General features: G+C 48.9%; 7 protein-coding genes across 37 annotated transcripts; 3 read left to right on the top strand and 4 right to left on the bottom strand.

Annotated features, from left to right (window-relative positions):
* Nucleotides 1-274: 274 nt before the first annotated feature.
* FOXG_02070 (uncharacterized protein) lies at nucleotides 275-3,160 on the bottom strand. Its single transcript, XM_018379337.1, has 2 exons — nucleotides 2,447-3,160; nucleotides 275-2,382 (listed from the first exon to the last, which is right to left on the bottom strand). The coding sequence occupies exons 1-2, from the start codon at nucleotides 2,790-2,792 to the stop codon at nucleotides 707-709; spliced, it is 2,022 nt and encodes a 673-aa protein (XP_018235370.1). The 5' UTR covers nucleotides 2,793-3,160; the 3' UTR covers nucleotides 275-706.
* A 419-nt stretch (nucleotides 3,161-3,579) lies between these two features.
* On the bottom strand, nucleotides 3,580-4,245 carry FOXG_02069 (uncharacterized protein; the record flags this gene model as incomplete). The annotated part of the gene is made up of 3 exons (XM_018379336.1): nucleotides 3,580-3,598; nucleotides 3,932-4,011; nucleotides 4,216-4,245. 3 exons carry the CDS (start codon nucleotides 4,243-4,245, stop codon nucleotides 3,580-3,582), a joined length of 129 nt encoding a protein of 42 aa, XP_018235369.1.
* Nucleotides 4,246-5,000: 755 nt separating this feature from the next.
* Nucleotides 5,001-5,663, bottom strand: FOXG_02068 (ribosomal protein L37ae; the record flags this gene model as incomplete). The annotated part of the gene is made up of 4 exons (XM_018379335.1): nucleotides 5,001-5,064; nucleotides 5,125-5,289; nucleotides 5,559-5,576; nucleotides 5,632-5,663. 4 exons carry the CDS (start codon nucleotides 5,661-5,663, stop codon nucleotides 5,001-5,003), a joined length of 279 nt encoding a protein of 92 aa, XP_018235368.1.
* A 265-nt stretch (nucleotides 5,664-5,928) lies between these two features.
* FOXG_02067 (uncharacterized protein) lies at nucleotides 5,929-8,471 on the top strand. Of its 2 annotated transcripts, XM_018379333.1 has the most exons (5): nucleotides 5,929-6,514; nucleotides 6,579-6,722; nucleotides 6,785-7,130; nucleotides 7,186-7,751; nucleotides 7,806-8,471. In XM_018379333.1, exons 1-5 carry the CDS (start codon nucleotides 6,457-6,459, stop codon nucleotides 7,961-7,963), a joined length of 1,272 nt encoding a protein of 423 aa, XP_018235366.1. In that variant the 5' UTR covers nucleotides 5,929-6,456; the 3' UTR covers nucleotides 7,964-8,471. The 2 variants fall into 2 exon arrangements, with proteins under 2 accessions (XP_018235366.1, XP_018235367.1); XM_018379334.1 differs by having other exon boundaries at nucleotides 6,579-7,130; nucleotides 7,806-8,463.
* Nucleotides 8,472-8,600: 129 nt separating this feature from the next.
* FOXG_02066 (uncharacterized protein) lies at nucleotides 8,601-12,541 on the top strand. Of its 7 annotated transcripts, XM_018379330.1 has the most exons (5): nucleotides 8,657-9,565; nucleotides 9,620-10,044; nucleotides 10,100-10,451; nucleotides 10,507-10,597; nucleotides 10,655-10,834. In XM_018379330.1, exons 1-4 carry the CDS (start codon nucleotides 8,887-8,889, stop codon nucleotides 10,578-10,580), a joined length of 1,530 nt encoding a protein of 509 aa, XP_018235363.1. In that variant the 5' UTR covers nucleotides 8,657-8,886; the 3' UTR covers nucleotides 10,581-10,597; nucleotides 10,655-10,834. The 7 variants fall into 7 exon arrangements, with proteins under 7 accessions (XP_018235362.1, XP_018235359.1, XP_018235360.1 ...); XM_018379329.1 differs by having other exon boundaries at nucleotides 8,601-9,565; nucleotides 10,507-12,541; XM_018379327.1 differs by having other exon boundaries at nucleotides 8,639-10,044.
* On the bottom strand, nucleotides 10,512-12,575 carry FOXG_02065 (uncharacterized protein). 22 transcript variants are annotated; one of them, XM_018379311.1, is made up of 4 exons: nucleotides 12,367-12,575; nucleotides 12,170-12,295; nucleotides 11,627-11,865; nucleotides 10,512-11,505 (listed from the first exon to the last, which is right to left on the bottom strand). In XM_018379311.1, the coding sequence occupies exons 2-4, from the start codon at nucleotides 12,174-12,176 to the stop codon at nucleotides 10,945-10,947; spliced, it is 807 nt and encodes a 268-aa protein (XP_018235352.1). In that variant the 5' UTR covers nucleotides 12,177-12,295; nucleotides 12,367-12,575; the 3' UTR covers nucleotides 10,512-10,944. The 22 variants fall into 22 exon arrangements, with proteins under 22 accessions (XP_018235352.1, XP_018235356.1, XP_018235353.1 ...); XM_018379315.1 differs by having other exon boundaries at nucleotides 10,512-11,460; XM_018379312.1 differs by having other exon boundaries at nucleotides 12,379-12,575.
* Nucleotides 12,576-12,785: 210 nt separating this feature from the next.
* On the top strand, nucleotides 12,786-15,138 carry FOXG_02064 (T-complex protein 1 subunit theta). Of its 3 annotated transcripts, none has more exons than XM_018379303.1 (5): nucleotides 12,786-12,936; nucleotides 13,006-13,191; nucleotides 13,329-14,721; nucleotides 14,771-14,944; nucleotides 14,998-15,138. In XM_018379303.1, exons 2-5 carry the CDS (start codon nucleotides 13,133-13,135, stop codon nucleotides 15,013-15,015), a joined length of 1,644 nt encoding a protein of 547 aa, XP_018235336.1. In that variant the 5' UTR covers nucleotides 12,786-12,936; nucleotides 13,006-13,132; the 3' UTR covers nucleotides 15,016-15,138. The 3 variants fall into 3 exon arrangements, with proteins under 3 accessions (XP_018235336.1, XP_018235335.1, XP_018235334.1); XM_018379302.1 differs by having other exon boundaries at nucleotides 12,794-13,008; nucleotides 13,060-13,191; XM_018379301.1 differs by having other exon boundaries at nucleotides 12,794-13,191.

Here is a 15,138-nt window from a genome sequence, read left to right as displayed (position 1 = left end):
ATTATTCGCGCCTGAGGCAACAAGACATATATCATTAAAATAAATTTCCTAGCCTCTGTCTCCTCTTCTTCTTTCTTTTCCTCTCAAGGCACCATTTCCTTATCGTCAAGACCTGTTTCCACCTCCAGAACGTCTCGATCATTTACGTGTGCCGAGAAGAATTCCGCAGTCTTTTTCGCTAGCGGGGCCTGCAAGAAAATTCTTTATCCTACCGGGTTCTGTTAGATAGATACTGCTGACATTTCGTGTCATCTCAATATGGTTTGATAACCGACTAAACTATTACTCCTTTTAACGGAGTCGTTTCAAGTACTTGTAGCTACGCCCCATTAGAAACAAACGCCTTACATGTGGTAGACTTTGGATCCAAGCCGATCGCTCTGTCAGCTAAAGGTGACCATTCTCAATGACATTGACCAAACAAACAAAGTGGCATACGCCAATGAGAAGGTCGTATTAGAATAAGAGACTACCTAGTGACATAAGAGCCATATGCAAACATGACCCGAACTTATGATATCTGTACATATATCGAACTCGCGTTGATACCCGATCTCAACTCCGTTGTGACACCACGCTATCAAAATGCAATGAATCATGCCCGCCTTTCGAAAGATGCTGGGTATCAAACCACATGGATCCCCTTGATGATGCCTGAACGCCTGCTTAACTCTTGTTTCCCGCCTTGATTCATTCTATCATTAAGCTAAGCAGACAATTCTGCAACTGCTTGAGCAACCTCCTTAGTTGCTCTGTTTTCCCATTGCCGTCGGGCTTCATCGCTCAATGATGCCGCGCCTTTCACCTCGTCATAAAGCTTTCTTGAAATATCTCTGTTGATAACCGAGTATTGTTCCGTTGTTAGTTTTCTAGACCGCCAATGTGGTCGTAATGCGCCCTTGACAATCTCATTTATGCTGATCTTATCTTCCTGGGTGATATTGGAGTCTGCTGACGGTTGCTCCTCCTTTTGTGCTGGTACCTCAGATGGACGGCGTGGCCGTGGTTGTCGTAGTTCTAACGGTCGGCTCTCTGGGACCTTCACCGAGCGTGTCTCTGAATCGGACTGGTCATTGCTTGTATGTGTCGGGGAATAGTTTGCATGGGGTCTGGTTGAACGCGTCTCTGAGTCGCTGTGGTCACGATTTGAACGAGTAGGTGAATAATTTGCGGGGGCGTAACGAGGTTGAATAGTACTGCTGAGCGAGAGTGTTGGTGAAGTTGGTCGGCCGTTGAAGTTTGGCATAGGAGGAGGGGTAAGAGAAAGAGCCCGTGGGCTACTGTAGTTTGATGGGGACGGAGATATCGCCGGTGAGAGGGCTGGGGATGAGGCCTCTGGCGCATGCCGCCACCCATTGGTAGTCATTGTTTCGTCCTCAGACATGATGCTGGGCTCGAGTTCTTTCAGTAGTGAGGAAACCAAGGGAGGGTCGATACTGCTATGGTCGACAGTACCATTTCTGGATGAGGATCCATTGGGGACAGCTCGTGTTGACGAGGGCCCAGCCGGCGCTGGAGAAGATACAGAGCTTGAACCTTCACCATTCTGGGTGGGCAAGCGACGTGTTCGAGGGCGCTTGAGCTTCCTTTCGGGTTCTTGAACAGGTTCGCGAGGAGACGCAGTCACAGACCGTGCTTTGCGCTTGCGAGAAGTGGTGCTGGGTTCATCTGTTTCGCGAGCACGTTCCAAAGCGCCCCAAGCTCGTCTTTCGTCAGCCGTTTCTTGTACTGGCTCCGGTGCTGACTGAAGCCGTTCGCTGATAGCAGAAGGTATGTTGTTTATAAATACGTCACGAGCGCCCAGACGGCGGGCAATGTCCATTCTTTGCTGCCAGCGTTCGAGTTCGCGTCGCCCGAGTTCCTGGAATCTCCTGTATTGCTCTAATTCCTCATCCTCATCATCGTGGTTGTCCAAATCCAAGTCGCTCATCTCGTAGAATCGCCCGGAGAACTGACCCCAGGCGCCTTGCCACTCAACATTTCGAGCTTGTCGACGGGCTCGCCTTAATCGTGCTCTAGTTCGTACGTGGTAACCACGGACGTTTCGGGGGTTCGGACGTCGCACGTATGATGGACGAGGAGATTGTTCGCCAGATTCAGTGGTCCTTGGCTCTTCCACCAGTTGAAAAAGGTGAGAACACTCCATACAATACCAATCACCGTCTGGAATGGCATCCAGACCTATACAATGCGTATGGTAGGCCGCATCGCAGCTGTCGCACAGGAGAAGAACATCCTCCCTCTCTGAAGAGTTGCAAATAGGACATGGGTTGCCTTGCTCTTCCTCCTCTTCGTCTTCGGGGTTTTCGCCAAGCCACTGTCTTACATCGAATTCAGCAACCTGTTTTTTATCTTGGACATCGTATTTCGAAATGGCGGTACCTGCAGAAAAGAAAGGGTTAGTGGATGGACATATGTGAAGTAAGAGGATAAGCTTCCGACATACCATCGACCCCGTTGTACACTCGAACTGAATGGAAGGGATTACGACAAATTGGACATGTGTTTGTCTTTTGCGCCCAGGAACGAATACATGCATCATGAATAATGTGATTACACCCGTCAAGTGACGCAACTATGTTCAGATAATTGGAGTCATTCTCAAGAACATCTGAGGCTGTGGAGGTTGTGGTAGGAACAGGTGCGGACTCGGGTGCGGATGCGGGCTCGCCGCCAGAAACACCACCAGCAGCATCACTCGCAGCTACAGTGAGGGCAGCTGGAGCTTGGAGGGCAGCCGAGGGTCGGGGCAGAGGATCCAGGCATATGATGCACTGCTCCGCTTCAGACATGATGTCGAAATTGATAACGCAGATCGTATCTTGATGAAAACATGTAAAATAAGATCGAGTGAATTAAAGTCGAGGCGAGCCGTCGATTCGAGCAGGCGGTGATGGTGGTAAAAGGGAATGGGATGGGATGGGATGGATGGAGAGGTCCCGTCGTGATGGATTAGGCGGGATGGCTCGTTTTTGGGGGGGCAAAGTACCGTAACTTAGCAGGCTGGCTTAGGTTGACACCCGAATGGTGATGCATTAGTGGACAGGAGCCCTGCAGGCAAAGGCAGAGGAAAATAAGAAAAAGAGATCCAGCTCTAGTGGAATGGATGTTTTCAAGGAGCCTAGGAGCCTGGCAGGGACGTGATCGGGGCCAATGAGCGCTCCCCCGTCCTGGATCAGCGCCACGCCTGGTAGAAATAAATGTTAGGTTATGTGCCTGCAGAGCAAAACAAATGCACGGTGGGGAGAGACCCTGATGACGGATGACTCTTGGTCGCGTCAGGTTTGATTACCGTACCTAGAGGTAGGCATTTGGGACACAGGCGCGTTAGAACGTACAAGGTATCTAGGTAGTAGGTAGGTAGGTAGGTAGGTAATTCTCAATACTTTCCGTGTAGGTCCTTTTTATACTATTCCTATGCTGTGTAGAAGAACATCGTGACTTCTACCCTTCGACTCCCCCTCATCTGTTTTCCGAGTCCCGGACTCGATACCGTCCGTCCTTGGTCATTCGGCCCAGCAAATGGTGTCTTTTTTTGTTCCAAGCTGGCGCGATTGACTGTGAGTGCATGGCCCTAAATTAGGTAGTTCTATTTACACTGGACAGGGGTAAGTATGCACAAGACCGTAGTCGGCCAGCAACCACTATCAGACATATTATTTTAATAACTCAATATTGAAGGAGGCAGCTCATGAACATCAAACAAAAAGAAAGTGTAAGAGGTGCTTTGATTGCAGGCAAGTATAGTGATCAAGGCACACTGTGTTTCTGCTTAAGGGAGAATTTGAACGCCTGCCAAGATACAGCGGAGCTTGAGTAAATATACTCAGAGTGGAAGAAACGAAGTGGAATTTATCGACTGATGTAGAAGCTGAATCTCATCGAGAGAATGGATCTCAGGAACGAGTCAGTCTGTCCGACATAAACTTACCAAAGGAGAACTTGCCGTGTCCCTCCTGGCACGCTGGTAAATACAGAATAGTGCTTCAAGCGAGGGAGATTCACGGGTGGCTGCACAATAACACAGCACATTTAATGAGTGAAAGATACGTATCCATAGACACTGTCAAGGGTGGCAGTATCTTGAGTCACAATTGAAGATCAACACTGGGACGGCAGGCACCCAAATTTAGTGAAATACAGAAACCCAGAAAGATATGATGCAAACTGGCCATGGCCCATGAAGTCAGAATCCATCCCACAGACCAGACTTACCGTCAGATCTCGTGGCAAGACACTGTCCATGTTGAGTATATATGACTTCCACTTATCATACTGCCCTCCACAATACGTTTTGCTTAGCTGCTTCGACAATGTCCCAGTGTATTAGCCGGGCGTGTTTTATCGCTGAAAACCGCATGAATCATATTTCTGCCCGCAACATGTGTCTCTTGCCAGCTATGTCTTGTTAAGAGTTCAGAAGTTCAGACTACAGAAAATAATGGGCCCAATCAAGGTCGTACTATGGGGTTTAAGAGAGTTCAAATATTTAGGCTGATCCGAGGCAGGAAGAGATATCGCAGCTCAGGTCCCTCAAGGGGAATCGGATCAGACATGAATGTTGTCGAAATCGGCTCTGGTTACTTCAAAAAGAATATTCTACCACACTTGTGAGCCCCACTGTACGCAGCCGAGAGTGACGGAGAACCTGCTGCGGCGCAAGATACGGTCCTGACATGGAGCTCATGATGTAGACACTTGGGAACCGGCCTGTTCGTATCGCTTGGTCCAGTTTCTGGGCGATGAGTAGACTCTTGTGATGGCTGAAAGATGACAACAAAGTTCTGTTAATTTTGTACTTGCACGGGGCGGGAGAGTTGTTGAATGGGTCCGAAGCCTGCAATTCTTTTTTGTTCATTGCTAATCGATCGGCTTCTATGTGATCGAAGATCGGGTGTTGACGTCCAGATCGTCAACTCGTAGTGTAGGCACGAAATCCATATCCCCCGTACACCATACCGAAAAGCAAAGCCGTTTTCTCCTTCCGCTAGAGTCCATCCTTAAACCTCAGCAATCTCTCGGAGACGTCGCAGAGTCGATCGCATGGCGGCGGCAGCAGGTGTGCTATTCTTGGTTAGTGGTTCATCCTTATATGCATTATTCGATAGAGTGGGAAGAACGAACGCAACGGTGTAAGCACCACCAGCAACGGTGCGCTTGCAAGACTTGCAATCCCAGATGCCGGTAGCCTGTCGCTTGACGGTGACCTTTCCGCAGAAAGTGCAGGTGTACTTGGCGTGCTGGGTGACTTCCATCTTCTTGACCTGCTTTCGCAGGGAAGCACCGTAACTAGAGACCAAGATGTTAGTTTTCGGTGGTATCAGTCTACCCAGTCGTTGCATATCCAATCTCCCCTCCTGCCTCGTGCCGCCCTTGGCCTACTCGTGGAACTCCCCCATCTGTATCTGTGGCCTAGCTTGTGCGAACCCTAGTCCACCGCCTGCCTTTGAAACAGTTGTCGGGACCAGGAAGAGAGCCGCGGGTAGCGTTACGGAAGAGAGCAGAGGGAAATCGTTGTCGATATGCTTCGGATATGGGATTTTCGTCGTGAAACTTACCGGGTACCGTATTTACCGCTGCGAACTTGTTAGCTGTCATTGCTCTGGTTTTGAGCTGAAGGGCAATACATACGTAACACCGACCTTCTTTGTTCGCTTGGTCATCTTGAAGGTTATGTGTCGGACGTCTTGGAAGGAATAAAGACGGCGGAGGTGAATGTTGCTCGACTGTTGGAGGCTGACACTGAATGTTGCAGAGGAAAGAACTTGTGGTTCTTAGGGCAAGCCCATTCAGGAAGCGAGTGGGTCCCACTTTCTTGAATTTTTTTTGATATGATCGGAAGAACCTCGGCGAAGTGAAAGCCTTAAACCTATGGGCTCACGTGCTTCGATTCGGCGAGACTGGAGATCTTGTTCGAACATGACTCGTGATCTCTTTCATTTGAAGACGTCTCTTGAGGTAGGTACCTATATAGAGGTACCTAGGGTCGTCAATCTTCGAGGTGGAAAGATACTTTCAATAAACTTCTTTGTCAGTTAGCTTGAAGGGCATATGCTTTAATAACGGAGTGAAGCTCTTTGCTACACTTCCTCGCTCAAGTTCAAATTCTATCATGCCAACTTAGCCCATGTGAAGGCATCATCAAATCTCATTCGTTCAGGACCAAGTTTGTTGATGAGCGCCACCTTATCGAGATAAGATCCTAATGTTAGGAGCGGAATAAACGCTCTGAGCACCTACAAGGGTGCCTGGCCACCACCGCCAAACTGATCGTCCCTCGGCATCATGATACCAAAGACAGTAACCCCAACTTGACCGTCTCGAACGCAGTCCTACATAGTACCTCGCTTTTATCAACTCACATTGGCTACATAAAGTTTTTGTTCTCGTCTACTTTCAATTGACCCTAATATCAAGTCTTATTTAATTCCTCCCCGAATCAATTGCCGATTGAAAATGCCCCTTGTCAAGAATCATGGCCGTCAATACGACATCGTTGTCCTTGGGGCAACTGGTGAGTTCTTACTTCTAGTTGAGCCTTTAAGTAAGACTATGGCCAAATTCTGACTATATCAAAGGCTACACAGGAAAACTGACGGCTGAATACATCTCAATGCACCTTGCAACTGACCTCAAGTGGGCAGTCTCTGGTCGTAACGAGCCCAAGCTAAAGGCTGTTGTTGAAGAGTGTCGGGAGCTCAACCCTGATCGACTGCCACCAGGTACCGCCCAACAATATTCCTTATTGATCCTATATAATCCACAGGCTGATGATTACAATTAGCCATTGAGGTCGTAAACCTGAACGACGCCGATTTGAGTGTTCTGGCAAAGAAGACGTGTATTATCGTAACCACCATTGGACCATATAGCCTGTACGGTGAACATGCTTATAAGGCTTGTGCCGAGGCCGGAACCCACTACGTAGATGTCACCGGCGAAGCTGCTTGGGTTCATAAGATGATCAAGAAATATGAAGCAACTGCTAAACAGACAGGCGCCATCTTGATTCCACAAGCTGGAATTGAGTCCGCTCCCGCTGATCTCATCACATGGACCATGGCCAAGGCTATTCGTACTGACTTAGGCTCTCAGACAAGAGATGTGGTCGTTTCTCTCCACAAAATCAAGTGAGTACAGCTCTTGAACAAGAAGGAATAGTTCAAACAACTAACTGAGTCATAGCTCGGCACCATCCGGTGGCACACTCGCTACCGCCTTAAGTATCTGGGATGTCTTCTCGCTTCAGGAGATCAAGGAGGCTAGTAGTCCGTATGCCCAGTCACCTATCCCCCGCAACAACGAGCCCACACGGCCCAGGAGCTCCATTCTCCAGATGATTTTTGGCGTTCGGACCATACCAAATCTTGGGCTCCAGACCACGTCTGTCACGAATTCAACTGATGTTGCAGTTGTTGAACGCACCTGGGGTCTCCTCTCCTCTACGCCATCCCGCAAAGATGAGTTTTATGGTCCCAATTTCGTTTGGGTAGAACATATGAAAGCCCGCAACTGGCTCCATGGGATCTTTATTCATTGGCTTCTTATTGTCGGTGGGATCTTACTCGTATCAGTTGCACCATTGAGGAGCTTTCTCAAAAAGCGTGTATATCAGCCTGGGGAAGGTGCTAAACGTGAGGACACGGCCAAAGATGAACTCGAGTATCGCGGCATCGCATATCCTGATTCGGAGAAGGCTGCTGGCAAAGCAGCTTTCTGCCGTATGTGGTATCATGGTGGCATGTACTTCTGTAAGTTTGAAATGCAGAACGGCCATGAACTCTTATTGACAGTTTTGCCCACAGTGACAGGAATGCTCCTTGCTGAGATTGCCGCAACAATTCTTGAAGACGACATTGAGCTCGATGGCGGATCTTATACACCAGCGTGCCTAGGTCAAGGTTTGGTTGACCGCTTGGACAAGTCTGGATTCAGGACAGATGTCAAGATTATTGATGCTTGAACCCGAATCAGCAAAGTAAAGACAGTACGTTTGCATACGATGGAGAAGCAATGAAACAACAGGGCTACATCACCTTTGCGCAGACGAAGATCATTCAACCCGAAACCAATGAGGGAAATCATCTGCTTGGCTGATGTTTCATTTCCTAGATAAATATGTTGCCAATCTGCAGTTTCACGCTCTTACGTCGCTGGCCCTTCATTTTTACATTACGTAGGCTCGCTCTCGGTCAGGCATTCAATGTTATTTACTGGCAGAAGCTTCATCATACCTAAATTCGGCCATCGTTCACTCTTAGATAGAACGTTTTTGATAACTCGCCAAGCTCAATGGCTACTATTGACTTTCTTTGTCACTGATATTTGTGTCGTCAAAATGCCATGGAATCTTCCTTCTTATTCAAATGGTAGAAGAAACCTTGAGAGCTTGATCTGAGGCGACAAAAATACCTGCATGGATTTAGAATTTCTTAGGATAAAGTTAGTGAAATCTTTAACCAGTTTTCCTACGCTCTTGTTTACAGTCAGTCTCGAGTCTTCTGAGGTCCAAAAGCTTATCTTATATCAAGGTAGAATTACATAGTATGCTCAAAAGAGAAATGCCAAACTGCCCCACAAAGAGCTTTCAAGCGAGCACGGTGGATCATTAGGTTGCTCTTCGCGTCAGGTCGCGGAAGTTTGGCAGACGTCATTAGCACCAGTAACCAACCCATCAACCCCAGGAAAGTTCTTCACCTCAACACCACAACCGCAATTAATTCTTCGTCGTTCAAACCCGACCACACTCTTGGCATCATTTCAATCGATCTTTACGGTCCTTTAGCGGAGTGATCCGCAGTACCAGTGTATCACTTGCGCCCTGAAAGATTCGAATCGACTTATTTCCCGACTCCATCATTTCAACCTTCACTGGCTTAAACCGAAATGGATCCCCATACCACCTCATCAGACGCTGTACTTAATGAGTCGTCGCCATTACTCCCTACCACAGAGAACAGGCCCAAAGGAACACGATCAGTTACCTTCAGCGACAACCCTGTTACAAAAACCTTTGAACCTACTCGACAACAATTTCAACATCGATCCCCCGGGCATCATGCTGTTGGCTCCGTCAGCGGCGCCGCTGGTGGCCCTCCCATGCTCACAGCTCTGAACAATAAGCTTAGGAGACGGAATAGCCAAGGATCGGTGCCTGCAGTTGCTAATCTATCTTTTGGGCCCAAAATTGGACCTCAACGCAGTACGAAAAAGACGGAAAAGCTTAAGCTGCTTCCCAACACCGACCTGGACGACCCTGAAGATGAGGAGAGTGGAAGAGATGTCTATTCTCAGTACACACGTATCAAGGATCCTGCTGCGCGGAGAGATGCAGCGAAACTAGGAAAAGCGGATCGAGACCGACTGCCGCGTGTCACGGCATATTGCACTGCAAACCGATACGAGATGGAAGCCCTGATGAGATTCCTAAAGGGAAGAGGAAAGACCCGAGGCGCAAATCCCAAGCTCATCGACGAATGCATATATACGCCGTATAATTATACCGCCAAGAACGCGCGCAGTCGCGATCCAGTTCAGAACTATGAACGCCGGCATTCAACTGGAGGTGACGCCATTGATGTCGCGCAACAGCGGAGCGACTTAGCTGACTTACATTCAGAAGAGGCCGGTTCAGAGGCCCATGGCCACAATGGCCACGCCCATAACGATGCTAACGGTAACGGTAATGGCTCTCACATTGACAGCGCAGATCTGCTGGGCTCAGCAATAGAAGATCACGACTCGATAAGCGAGACCAATCCCGATTTTGATACGCAGGTGCATACACCCGAGGTGTTTCTCTTTGATTATGGAGTGGTTGTCATCTGGGGAATGACCGAAGCTCAAGAAGCCCGGTTCCTGAAAGAGATCGCCAAGTTTGAGACGGAGAAGCTTGCCCCAGATGATGTCGAGACTGAGTTGTTCAACTTTTACTACACCAAGGATTATCAGGCCCGTATCTATAACGACTTTATCACTCTCCGCGACAAGAACAACTACATGACGAAATTAGCTATTTCTCATGCACTGGCGCAAAGTGTCAAAGTAAGTCAACCTGCCAATATGAGTTGTATCGGGACGATTTGCTAACAGCTTGCAGACCTCACTCTTCGAAGAGCTGATTGCATCAACAGTCGATACATGCAAAGATATTCCTACACAAATAGCCACAACAGGGAAAATTGCACTTCGGCGATCACAGATCAACATGCAGATTGGAGAGCTTTTCATTCTTCGCATCAACATCCACCTTAACGGCTCAGTCCTCGATACACCTGAGCTCTTCTGGGTAGAGCCCCAACTCGAACCTGTGTACCAAGCCGTCAGGAGTTATTTAGAGATGGATCAACGCGTTGGACTTCTGACAGAACGTCTCGATGTCATAGCAGATTTGTTGGCTGTGCTAAAAGGAGAGCTTAGTCATGGCCATGACGAGAAGCTTGAATGGATCGGTATGCTAAGCGCCGTCCTATGACACATACAGTATGCTAACCACTTCCTTGCCAGTAATTGTTCTTATTGCGGCAGAAATTCTAGTTGCAGCTGTCAATATTGTAGTAGACTTATATGTCGGCGAATAAGCTTTTGTTCAACCATGGTATCTCACCCATTCTTTTATTGGGGAAGGAAGGAGAAGAAGAAATAACAAATTTAGCTAGCGGAGTTTGATATTGTCAGTCTATGTGTTATAGTTTGGTATAAAAACCCACAAACGAGGCGACCAGGAGTACGTGTAAAACTTGCAGATATTAGATAGATGACTTCGCGGTTAGGTCTAAGAACGATGCGCGCGGAGAAACTGCGTTTCTTAATCTATGTGAATCCTTTCTCGGAACTTGGTTCTTTGTTGTGAAAAGCATCTAATTACTAGTACATGGGTTGATGTCATGACATGCGAAATTGTATACCCGCCAAAACGCCCCTAGAGACATTGAATGGATGTCCTCATTCCTCTACTTTCTCGCCAGCCTGTGTATCTTGATCCTCAGTGTCATCACCCATCTCTATGTCCTCGTCCTGAACGAGTTGCTTTGACTCAGCAGGCTTATCATCCTTCTTGTCAGATGCGGGGCTTTTCTTCGATTCATCGCTCTTGGCCATTGCAAGTTCGAATTTTGCCTCGTATTCATCTTTCTCACCATCAGAGAGACCCTTCCAAATACGAGTAAGCTCATCCTCAATGTTCACAGGGATTTCATTGTCCTTTTCCTTGCTCTCGAGACCAGGCCGTGTTTCTGAGCAAAACAGCTCGAATGCACTGGTGGGCTTCTTAGAATCGCTCGCAGAGATACCGTTGGCATGAGCCGGCTTAGGTTGGCTTTCTGGGGGGTGTGAGAAGGTTTCGGAGGTTGGGGAGCCGGCGGTGTTGGTAAAAGATGCAGCGACTGGTGCCTTCGAGTCGGAATCAGGCATCATCGACTTTCGGTGGCCTCTCTTCGTACGCAGAGGCTTATCTTTGGGCTTCTGGTGGTTAGCTAACTCACTTGGTATGGTGAATTGGTAGTCCTAATCCAAGCGCAAAAGCATCAACATTGAACCGGGCGCCGTAAGTAGTAGAGGCGCGGCAGGCCGGTAGAGGATTGCCAGGCAAAGGGAGAAGAGGGATGGGAAGAAAATAATAGCATACCGTAGGGGGTGGGCTTGGGCTGCCGTCTGAGTCCTCGACGTTTGCGCTCGTTCGCTTTGCGAGCTGTTCGAGTAGAAACGCGCGCTCTATTCGCAACTTTTCAACCTGGCGCTTGATACGGGCAAGGCGAAGTCGGGCGGCATCATTGGCGTCTTCAACTTCATTGGTGCGGTTCTTGAGTTGAACACATTTTCGACGATAGGCCTCCTCCACGGAAGGAGGGAGTGTAGAAGGAATCGCTGGAGTGCGAGGAGGCAGGTCAGCTTCTGATGCCTTGCGCTTGAGTGTTATGGGCATGCTGCGCGTTTGATGTGGAGGCGAGGGTGATGATGAGAGAGCCGTGAAAACAATACAGGAACTGCGCGACAAGGAGAAGAGTGTGGTTGTGAAGCGCAGGGCAAATGAGGATCGTGTGGTAGATGGCGTAAGGGATGTGCCTCAGCCTTAACTTGAGCCGTGAGTTTGAGGGTTGGAGCAAACCAACAGAACCCACCAGGAGCGATCGTTGGCAGTGAGCGATTCTGTCATGGGCGAATGACTTACCGGGCATGGTTGGCTAACTACCTAGGCAGGTATGAATCACAGCTAATGATATGGTCTCTACGATTGGTATGTATGTTGCTGGAAAAGATTCGATTATGAGACGAGAAAAGATAATTGCGAGGTCGACTGTCGAAGTTAGCTGTGAGTTCAGGAGTGATTGCTTGACGCGTGACGATTCGCTAGGTTGTTAAGCTCACTGAATCACTCACTGATGGGCTGTGTCCACTGGAATCTGTAATTGATGAACGTTGAAATCGATCAGGCAACGAGACAGAGAAGAAGCTTCGTCACCAAGGCGAGAGGAGCTAGTACCTATGGCGCTGGTCGTGGGTATCAGTATAAAAAGGTGTTAAAAGTAAGTGTGTCAATCAGCCATCACGAGTCGCAAACCTGGACAGTGTCAGTCTGTTCCCGTCACCAAAGCTTCGCGGGCGTGTTCGTTAGCCACAACGGCATGCAAGGCTGAAAGACTCCTTCAGGGGGTGTGGCGCAGACCATTTCTGATTGGGCAGCCAGACCCTTGAATCTGCCCCTCAAATTGAGGCTGTTATCAGCAAGAATGCTTATAAGGCACCTAGGCTGCTAGGTTAGGTTTTCAGCACCTTTGGTAGCTGATCCGGGATTCTCGAATATAATAATATAAGCGATTTTTGCTTGCCTTCGAAACTCCTCAGACTCAGCACCCACTCATTCGCAATTAACTGTATTCATCCTTGTAAGGTAGAGTACCGCCCGGGCAGGAGCGAGCTCTGAGTGCAGGCAGCCGGGTACGTACCTACTACCCACTAAATCGCCCCGTGGAAGTTTTTCTGACTTGGGGTGGTGGGACACTGAAGCTAGTGGGCGAAATCTATCCATCAACAGGAGTATCACCTTGACTTTCAAACCAGACACATACTTGACGACATATCTTATACAGCCACAACCAAGAACGTCGCCTCCTGAGCGCTGTGGCCGTCGAAGATGTCGCTCAATATCCCCAACGCCCCTAACGCGGGCTTGTTTAAGCAAGGTTATAACAAGTGAGTTGCTCCCCTCCTTGTGCTGGTAGCTCCCCGCCTCTTTACTTGTCTCCTTACAAATGCCACTTTCATGATCACGACAATCAGGATATGAAATTTTATGAATCCGACTAACAGTTCTATCTCTTTCTCAATAGCTACGACTCCGAAGATGGTGCTGTACTTCGCAATATCGACGCCTGCAGAGCGATTGCGTCCACTGTTCAGACCTCGCTTGGCCCCTATGGCCGCAACAAGGTTGTCATCAACCATTTGCAAAAAATGATTCTTACCTCTGACGCTGCGACCATCCTACGCGAACTCGACGTTGTCCACCCCGCCGCCAAGCTCCTCGTCATGGCTAGTCAGCAACAAGAAGCCGAGATGGGCGATGCTACCAATCTTGTCATTGTCCTCGCTGGCGAGCTGCTTCGAAAGGCAGAGGATCTGCTGCGCATGGGCCTAAAGACATCAGACATCGTCATCGGCTATGAGAAGGCCCAGAAGTTTGCTCTTGAGACCCTTGAAGAGCTTGCTGTTGACAAAGTGGAGGATATGCGGGATCAGGAAGAGCTGAGCAAGGCAATCAGTACGGTTATTGCCAGCAAGCAAAACGGAAACGAGACATTCCTTGCCGATCTTGTTGCCGAGGCTGTCCTCAATGTTCTCCCCAAGAACCCCGCCAACTTTAATGTCGACAATATCCGCGTGGTCAAGATCATGGGCGGAAGCCTGGAGCAGAGCAGGGTCGTTAAGGGCATGGTCTTCCCTAAGGAGCCTGACGGTTCTGTCAAGAAGGCCAGCCGCGCCAAGGTTGGTGTCTTCACCTGTCCGATTGACGCTGGTCAAACCGAGACCAAGGGTACTGTTCTTCTGCACAACGCCAAAGAGATGATGGATTTCACAAAGGGTGAGGAGTCTCAACTTGAGACTTCCATCAAGGAACTTTACGACTCTGGCCTCCGAGTTGTTGTTTGTGGTGAACGTGTCGGCGATTTGGCGATGCACTATCTGAACCGATTCGGAATTTTGTGCATCCGAATTCTCAGCAAGTTCGAACTTCGAAGAGTCTGCCGTGTTGTCGGTGCCACCCCGCTGGCGAGGTTAGGAGCTCCTATGCCCGACGAGATGGGAAGCATCGATGTTGTTGAGACCCTTGAGATCGGTGGTGACCGAGTTACAGTCTTCCGCCAGGAGGATGAGGTTACTCGAACCGCCACCCTTGTGCTTCGAGGAGCAACCCAGAACCATCTTGATGATATTGAGCGCGCCGTCGATGATGGTGTCAACGTCGTCAAAGCCATTACCCGCGACCCGCGATTGGTTCCTGGTGCTGGTGCTACAGAAGTTGAGCTGGTTGAAAGGATACAAGCTCACGGTGAGAAGACTCCCGGACTTAGCCAGTACGCCATCAAGAAGTATGGCGAGGCTTTTGAGGTTGTGCCTCGCACCATTGCTGAGAGCGCCGGACTTGACGCCACCGAGGTTCTCAGCCGACTCTACGCTGCCCATGCCAACAGTGACGCTTGGGATATTGGCGTTGATATTGAGGTTTGTTTTGATCCATCCATGATGAATCCGTCTCTAACCCATGCCACAGAACGATGATAACACTGGTACTATCGATGCCAAGGATGAAGGTATTCTGGATCTTCTCATCTCCAAGCAATGGGCTATCAAACTTGCCACGGAAGCCGCCCGCACCGTTCTGTCTGTTGACCAGATCATCGTGGCACGACAAGCTGGAGGACCCAAGCCCCCTGGACCCAACCCTGTAAGTTCCCTTCCCCTTTTCTATAAGAAGCTTCGACTGATCTGACCCCACAGAACTGGGACGAGGACTAAATGGATAAAACTAAAAAGTTCAAAATGGGCAATGGATGTGATAATTGTGACAATCACCTGGTGTCGTGGTTGGTTAGATATCCTCTCAGATAAGAGTCAAAGCATGTGCACATGTTTATTAAG

This window comes from Fusarium oxysporum, chromosome 5 (genome assembly GCF_000149955.1).
Source record: "Fusarium oxysporum f. sp. lycopersici 4287 chromosome 5, whole genome shotgun sequence".
Lineage (NCBI taxonomy): Eukaryota > Fungi > Ascomycota > Sordariomycetes > Hypocreales > Nectriaceae > Fusarium > Fusarium oxysporum.
The sequence above is the reverse complement of the archived record's forward strand: the minus strand, read 5'-3'. Positions and strand labels throughout refer to the sequence as shown.

Bases quoted from the DNA above. Each gene is read 5' to 3' on its own strand.
- FOXG_02070 (XM_018379337.1), bottom strand. From the start codon at position 2,792: ATGTCTGAAGCGGAGCAGTGCATCATATGCCTGGATCCTCTGCCCCGA. The intron at 2,383-2,446 runs GTATGTCGGAAG...TCTTTTCTGCAG, and splicing joins AGTGTACAACGGGGTCGATG to GTACCGCCATTTCGAAATAC.
- FOXG_02067 (XM_018379333.1), top strand. From the start codon at position 6,457: ATGCCCCTTGTCAAGAATCATGGCCGTCAATACGACATCGTTGTCCTT. The intron at 6,723-6,784 runs GTACCGCCCAAC...GATTACAATTAG, and splicing joins CCCTGATCGACTGCCACCAG to CCATTGAGGTCGTAAACCTG. The intron at 7,752-7,805 runs GTAAGTTTGAAA...TTTTGCCCACAG, and splicing joins TCATGGTGGCATGTACTTCT to TGACAGGAATGCTCCTTGCT.
- FOXG_02066 (XM_018379326.1), top strand. From the start codon at position 8,887: ATGGATCCCCATACCACCTCATCAGACGCTGTACTTAATGAGTCGTCG. The intron at 10,045-10,099 runs GTAAGTCAACCT...AACAGCTTGCAG, and splicing joins CACTGGCGCAAAGTGTCAAA to ACCTCACTCTTCGAAGAGCT. The intron at 10,452-10,506 runs GTATGCTAAGCG...CTTCCTTGCCAG, and splicing joins CGAGAAGCTTGAATGGATCG to TAATTGTTCTTATTGCGGCA.
- FOXG_02065 (XM_018379304.1), bottom strand. From the start codon at position 11,923: ATGCCCATAACACTCAAGCGCAAGGCATCAGAAGCTGACCTGCCTCCT. The intron at 11,506-11,626 runs GTATGCTATTAT...CGCTTGGATTAG, and splicing joins GCCCAAGCCCACCCCCTACG to GACTACCAATTCACCATACC.
- FOXG_02064 (XM_018379303.1), top strand. From the start codon at position 13,133: ATGTCGCTCAATATCCCCAACGCCCCTAACGCGGGCTTGTTTAAGCAA. The intron at 13,192-13,328 runs GTGAGTTGCTCC...CTTTCTCAATAG, and splicing joins TTTAAGCAAGGTTATAACAA to CTACGACTCCGAAGATGGTG. The intron at 14,722-14,770 runs GTTTGTTTTGAT...CCCATGCCACAG, and splicing joins ATATTGGCGTTGATATTGAG to AACGATGATAACACTGGTAC.